Below are 7,596 nucleotides of genomic sequence, written 5' to 3'. Positions count from 1 at the left end.
GGACCTTGGGATCATGACCTGAGCCGAAGGCAGACGCTTAACGACTGGGCCACCCAGGCGCCCATGGTCTTTTATTTTAAAACAATATTGGGGAGGAGGGCGCCTGGGTGGCTCAGTCGTTAAGCGTCTGCCTTCGGCTCAGGTCATGATCCCAGAGTCCTGGGATCGAGTCCCACATCGGGCTCCCTGCTCAGCGGGAAGCCTGCTTCTCCCTCTCCCACTCCCTCTGCTTGTGTTCCTGCTCTCGCCGTCTCTGTCAAATAAATCAATAAAATCTTTAAACAAAAAACAAAAAACAACAATATTGGGGAGGAAATTAATACCAACCTAGAATTAGAGCAATTTTTAAAAATTTTTTTTTTCTTTTTTTTTTTTTTAGAGAAAGAGCAGGAGAGGGGGGAGGGTCAGAGGGAGAAGCAGACTCCCTGCCTAGCAGGGAGCCCGATGCGGGACTCGATCCCGGGACTCCAGGATCATGACCTGAGCCGAAGGCAGTCGCTTAACCAACTGAGCCACCCAGGCACCCCTTAAAAAATTTTTTTTAAAGAATTTCTTTATTTGACAGAGAGAGAGAGCAAGCACAGACAGGGGGAGGGGCAGAGAGAGGGAGAAGCAGGCTTCTCACTGAGCAGGGAGCCCAATACAGGGCTGGATCCCAGGACCCTGGAATCATGACTTGAACTGAAGGCAGACACCCAACTGACTGAGCCACTTAGGCACCCCAAATTCGAGCAATTTTTAAGCTGTTTTTTTTTTTAAAGATTTTATTTATTTATTTGACAGAGAGAGACACAGCGAGAGAGGGAACACAAGCAGGGGGAGTGGGAGAGGGAGAAGCAGACTCCCCGCAGAGCAGGGAGCCCGATGCGGGATTCGATCCCAGGACCCTGGGATCATGACCTGAGCTGAAGGCAGTCGCTTAACCGACTGAGCCACCCAGGCGCCCTTAAGCTATTTTTATTTTCATGACATAGAGGAATCTTCCTCTAATTGCGTGTTCTTCCAACTTAACAGAAGTTGGGTATAAAGTTAATTTCTATAGTTATTTTCTTCTTATTAAAAAAAACAAAACAGTGCTGTTAGAAATCTGTTAGGTAGGCCATGTGGCAGGTTTTTAAAAGGAAGTATGAAAAGCAGTGGCCCTTTTTCTAACATGATGGACAATGCTAAGGGTTTATATCTGCCAAGGGTCATTTTTCCTTTGCCGTACAGCTGTGACCTGCAGTGTAGTACAGGGAGGTTTAGAACTTGGCTCCGCATCCAGATTTGGTGTCCAGTCCTGGACCCACCATGCTCTAGTTGGGTGACCTTGGGCAGATTGCCTCACCTTTCTGTAAGCCTGTTTCTGTAAAAGGTTGCCACATTGAAGTCTCCAGCTTCTTATAAGGTATAAAGGAGATACTGCTTACAAAACACCTGGCTGGTATGTGGGCCGTAGAATTTAAATTCTCAGTCCCTGTCAGTTGCTGTTATTACTGCCTCATGATCCACCCAGCCTCACTACTTCTCCTTCTCATCTAATCTTCGCCCTGTGTCCTTACCTCAGTAGGGCTGAGGCATTTCTCAGTTGTGTAGATCGTCACACCTGGGTGAATCCAGCATCTACTTAGCTAGACTTCAAAAGTCTCTTGGTTTCCGACACAGAATACACCAGAATTTTAAAATTCTCTTCAATTGCGTGCTCGCTTCGGCAGCACATATACAAAAATTCTCTTCAATTGCTAAGACAATGTGACATGAATTTGTTCTCTCTATATTGCACTTACAAATTAACTCAAAACAAGAACTGCTTATGTTCCATGTGGCTTTGTGGTACATGAGAAAATTAATAAAGAGCTTGGGAGAGGGGCCCGAACAGTTAAAATTGGTTATCACCATTTTCTTGGATTAAATTAGTTTGTTAGATTATTTCGATAGTAATTTTTGGAATGTGATCTCAGGAGGAAATAAAATGATGAATTAAGAAGAGTAGGCTCTGGTCTGGGCTCTGACAGACCATCTCCTGCTCTGCTGCCTGAAGCTCTTCCTTCACTTTTGAGTCTTCTGCTTGACATTCAGCTGCTCCTGATCACTCTGGTATAGACAAAAACAGTAAGGCGGGGAAAAGGATTTCTCAGAATGTTTATTTCCATTACAGAAATTCTTTCAAATGATCGTCTCACCTTTTCTTAGTTTGGTTTGTCAAAGTTATAGACAGGTGATTGAAGAAAGCGTGGTGAAGTTAGCCCCAGAGACCACACAACTATGCCTCTGTGAAGTGAAACTGACCTCTGTTTGCTCTTCCAGATTAACAACATGAAGACCAAATTTAAAGAAACAATTGAGAAATGTGATAATCTGGAGCACAGACTAAATGATCTCCTAAAAGAAAAGCAGTCTGTGGAAAGAAAGTAGGTGTAATTGGTCTCTTTTAATTAGCTTTTTCATTGTAACAGGCTCATAAATAGGTAATCTTCATTCTGGTGGAAACACTTTCCAAATGTGTCTATCACTGGGTTTTCAGGGGTCTGCCTATATAGAGAGCAAACTTATTGTGACTTTCCGTTTATTAAAAACTATAGCGTTTCGGAAGAATGAAGGGGGGGGAAATTGGAAGGGGAGACGAACCATGAGAGACGATGGACTCTGAAAAACAAACTGAGGGTTCTAGAGAAGAGAGGGGTGGGAGGATGGGTTAGCCTGGTGATGGGTATTAAAGAGGGCACATTCTGCATGGAGCACTGGGTGTTATGCACAAACAATGAATCATGGAACACTACATCTAAAACTAATGATGTAATGTATGGTGATTAACATAACAATAAAAAAGTAAAAAAAAAATACATAGCGTTTCATGCCAGGTGGATGCCATGTGGAATGCAGCACTCTCCCCCGATGTCTTTGCTTATTGTATGTGCAAATATCTTTCATTTTTGCCTCTAGAAAGCAACTGCCTTGTGCTCAGAGCTGCAGTTTCTCTAAACCATGTGGCTGAGAACTCTCAGGAGAATGACTGTCTAAGGCGGAGACAGTGTGTACTCTGGCCTTAGACAGGAATTAAAGGCCAAACTTGTTTAATATGGTGCGAAAAGCTCAAAAACAGTGTGGCAAAAATGTATTCTACTGTTAGGGGAAGATAGTTGCTGCTGATTGAAATTACTTTCTAGTTTAAGTATACTCACAAAAATAACTGATTTTTTACTTCCGGACAAACAGATACAAAATAAATTTAAGAAGGATAGCTTTAAAAGTTGTTTTGTTTTTTAATAAACCTTTATTCTGGTAGAAATTCAGATTTACAGAGGCTACCAAGATAGTGCAGAGTCCCCATTTACCCTTCACCTGTTTTCCCCCTATTCGAAAGCGGGGGTTATTTTAATAGTTTGTTGTTTTTTTTTTGTATTGTGGCAAAATCTATATAACATAAAATATGTCAGTGACGTTAAGTGGCATTCACAACATCCTGCTCCTGTCACACTATCTGTTTCAAAATTTTTTCTTCACCCACAACACTCTTCACCAAAGTTTTTTTGTTTTGTTTGTTTGTTTTCTTTTAAACATTTTGTTTGTAAGCAATCTCTGCACCCAACATGGGGGCTCAAACTCACAACCCTGAGATCAAGAGTTACGTGCTCTTGAGGCAGCCAGGCATCCAAGGGTTTTTGTTTGTTTGTTTTAAACTTCTGTAAAAACAACACTATGGCATTAAGAGAAATTAAAATATTCTCCTATACTTTCAGCTCCCTAACAAACTATATGAAAGAATTAAAACTGGAAGGTTTTTTCCACCCTGTAGATCATGTTATCTATCTAGAGGTTACCATTATTAATTAATAGTACCAGTGAATATTTACTCTTCCAAATCTTTTGCTCACATCTCACATACATAATCTTTTTTCTAAAAAAAAAAAAAAGAATAATATTAGGTATTCTGTTTGGTAAATATTCTGTTTTGAAGGTTTTTTGTTTTTTGTTTTTTCATATTGGTACATCTAGATTTATCTTCATAAAGGTTGCACAGTATTCCATTGTCTGGAGGTCCCATAATAATTTTAACCAGTTCCCTATTGATGGATGTTTAAGTTGTCTCAAGTCTTGGACTATTATAAACTCTGTTGCAATGAGCATTTTTCTCCATGTTTCTTTCAGTGTAGTCTGAAATATATTCTGTGGGATATATTCTGTAGGATAAATTCCTAGAATAGGTGTGGCAGAGGGCATTGTAAAATTTTGATTTTTATAGGTATTGCCAAATTGACTTCCAAAGAGTTTGTAGCAGTTCCTGTTCCAGTGCCAATGTGTGGAAGTTCCTCTTTCCCCACGTCTGAGCTCTTTGGCATTCTGATACATAAAAATGGTATCCCAAATGGTGTTTTAATTTGTAATTCTTTACTTATCAGTAAGATTGAGCATCAAGAATAGGGCACTCCCTATCCTTGGAAACTCTCCTCCAGCGAATGCAGTGAGGTCAGAGCGCTTGACTCTCCGAGAATGTCACTTTTCCTCATAACTTCTTTATCGTAGCTGTTATCTCTAAGCCACCTATTTAACCACAGACTGCAAAACAGAGAAGCAGTAGTTTTACCATGAATCGCAGAATCGTTTCTGCAATTGAAAAATGCCTGATGCTTAGAAAAATTGTCCTGAAGCCATGCTGTTAACTCGAGCAAAATCCTTGCTTTGTAAAGCTGTTGCAGTGGCAGCAAACCAGTCTCCTTCCACCGCACGGGGGAGGAGTCCAGTCCCTAAATGGATTCTGAGATCACAGTGCCTCTGTTCAGTCCCAGAGCAGAAAGGGGACTGTGTCAGCAATTGAAAATCATGCTTTTTTCTTCCTTTGTTTTGTAAAAGGTGCACCCAGCTAAACACGAAAGTGGCCAAACTCACCACAGAGCTCAAAGAGGAGCAGGAAATGAACAAGTGTTTGCGAGCCAACCAAGTCCTCCTGCAGAACAAACTGAAGGAGGAGGAGAGGGTGTTGAAGGAGACCTGTGACCAGAAGGATCTGCAGATCACCGAGATCCAGGAGCAACTGCGTGACGTCATGTTCTACCTGGAGACACAGCAGAAGATCAACCACCTGCCTGCTGAGACCCGGCAGGAAATCCAGGAGGGACAGATCAACATTGCCGTGGCCTCGGCCTCCAGCCCCCCCTCTTCGGGCAGCAGTGGGAAGCTGCCCTCAAGGAAAGGCCGCAGCAAGAGGGGCAAGTGACCTCTGGGAAACAGGTGTCCCTGAGACTGTTCTCCCTGGCACGGCGAGGGTGTGCTGGGGCTTCAGCTACGTGTGAGGGTGGACCTTGAATAAGTACAAGTGAGGACGGAGCCGCCGTTGTTCGGATCTTTTCTTGGCTGGCGTGCGCTGTAGTAACTGGAGGGCCAGTGGCCGTGGCGAGGAGAGCTGATGGGAGTGGGCCGGGGCTTAAGATGTGGCCGCTGTTTCCCACCATAGGAGTTCACTAACCTCAGACATTCTGATGACCATTTTGCCTTGCTACTTGACAGAAGCCCCAGCTCTGCTCTGCAGTTTTCCATTGTATTTATTGAGTCGGTGGATTTGACATTCAGTTCTGGGGTCGGTTCAAGACGTCACTTTTTTTTTTTTTTGGCAACCTCAGAGGTCACGTTACCTGAGGTCATAGCAGCTGCTTTAAAGAGAGGTTTGCACTGGCCACTGAGGATTTACGAAAATTCCCTAGCGTTAGTCTCCTGTCATTGTCCTCCCTCCCTGCAGTCTGGGAATTGAAGAATTGGTTGAAGGTCACAGGAAAAGAGGCTGGGCCAGTAAACCTTTAGTCACTAGCCTGTCACCAGCAGCCATCTCTTGCTCCAGGGCTAGCTCGGAAAAACAAACAACCCGCCCAGGCTGAGCGGACCCAGTGTAGGAAAAATGGTGGCGCTTCTACTTTGTTTTCGATGACTCCACACCACATTATGAACCTCAAGTAAGGAGGAGGCTGAAGGGTTACTCTAAGACCCAGCTCTCAGAGTGGATTTCCTAGCATCTAGCAAGAATCAGCAGGCAGATTTATCATCCATGTGAAAATGCAGAGTGAGGCCTCTGACTAGCTGATTGTGTATTTTGCTGGGATCAGTGTTTTCTGAATGTTTACAAAAGATCGGGCTGCATGTTCAGGTTGCGGCTAGAGGGAGCTTGGGCAGATTTTCAATGATGCTTTCAAGATACAACCAAAGGCTGTTTCTAAATCCGAAAATTAGAATTTTAACAGAGCCCCTTTAAAAGAGTCATGCAATGCTTGTTGTGAGCCAACAGAGGGGCTGTGTACTTTCTCTAGAAACCTTAACGTCAAGTAATTCATACTACGAAGTAATTGAGCAAACTTAAAGTAAGACCCGTGTTGGAATTTAAGCTTCCTAAAGAGGTAGCTGGATAGGTTAACAAGACATGCCGTTAAATGATGGGGTTGGTTTTCTGCTTTAGAATTAGCCAGAGTTTTCAAATGATCACATTTTAGAATTGTTTTTTAGCCTATGGTTAGATGTCATCCCCTTTGGCCTAAATGTCTTATATGTTACTTGTTAGCGCACAAACTGTATTGTTAATCACTATCCATTTTTGTGGGATGTGCTGTAGCATTTCCCAAAAAACCTCATCTGTAACTTTGCAAAATGAATGTACTCAGACATTCTCAATTTTTACTTAGGGCAGACCAACTCTACAAGTCCCCCTTGGACTTATATATACAGATATCTTAAAGCAAGAGTGGGAATGTAAAGCATAACCTAATTCTCTTTCCTATAGAGATTCTATTTTATTTAAAATCTATTTTTACACTAGTTAGAATCCTGCTTTTTTGGCCAAGTACTTGTCTTGCATGTCTGACCTTGCAGAAGCTGGGGTGGATCGTAGCATACTAATTAAGAGAATTAGAAGTAGTTGACAAAGCTTGCTCGCTCCTCATTTTCCCATGATCACCTCCGTCAAGCAGCCCTACCACCAGCTGGGAGAACAGAGCTTCAGTACAGGTGGGCTAAGTGCTCTGAAAGGCTGTGCCCAGAGGAATGAGCAAATAGGCAAATGTTTCCAAACTACTTGAAGGTTTAAACATTTTTTTCCAGAAATAAAGAATCTTATCAAGATATATTAAGAAACTGTCTTTGAGGAAGGTCAAAGAGTCATGTTTGAATTTGACAAAATTACATAAGGTAGAAACTGTTCGTGTTTTCTTCAGGATGGAAATGAACCACTTAATATATCCGTACTACCTTGAACAATGAAATTGCATTAAAACAACCAAACTTTGAAATGATTCTGCCCTGTGTGAAATTTGTGTCTCTGATTGACATTTGCTCAGGAGCTCGTATCTAAATAATCTAAGAAAGTGTCATGACCTGGATTTAAAAGAAGCATTAAAAATCATCGCCTCAACAATAGAGTGAGCAGCTAGATTATTCATCTCTCCAGCCCTTTGCTCCAACTTCCCAAACTAATAAAAAGTAGAATAAGGAAAATTACCTCAATTTGGAGGATCGGGATAGGCTGAGACTCAGCCCACAACTCTTTTGCAAATGGAAAGCAATCCATTTACACACTGGAGACTTTTTCCCAGGCCCTATTGCAAGCTGAGGTCGTTTTGCTTTTTGAAACCATCCCAG

The 7,596-nt window shown here is 42.3% G+C and overlaps 1 protein-coding gene across 4 annotated transcripts in view; it reads left to right on the top strand.

Moving 5' to 3' along the window:
* BRAP (BRCA1 associated protein) overlaps positions 1–7,250 on the top strand; it is a 101,855-nt gene extending 94,605 nt beyond the window's left edge. For all 4 annotated transcript variants that reach the window (XM_035017016.1, XM_035017017.1, XM_035017018.1 and 1 more), the window contains 2 exons: positions 2,287–2,390; positions 4,831–7,250. In XM_035017016.1, coding sequence (XP_034872907.1) covers positions 2,287–2,390; positions 4,831–5,194 — 468 coding nt within the window. In that variant the 3' untranslated portion in view covers positions 5,195–7,250. The remainder of the gene's footprint in view (positions 1–2,286; positions 2,391–4,830) is intronic.
* Positions 7,251–7,596: the final 346 nt, after the last annotated feature.

This window comes from Mirounga leonina, unplaced genomic scaffold (assembly GCF_011800145.1).
Source record: "Mirounga leonina isolate KUSES-001 unplaced genomic scaffold, KU_Mleo_1.0 Mir_171, whole genome shotgun sequence".
NCBI classification, from domain to species: Eukaryota; Metazoa; Chordata; class Mammalia; order Carnivora; family Phocidae; genus Mirounga; species Mirounga leonina.
This window is presented reverse-complemented; position numbering and strand designations above follow the sequence as displayed.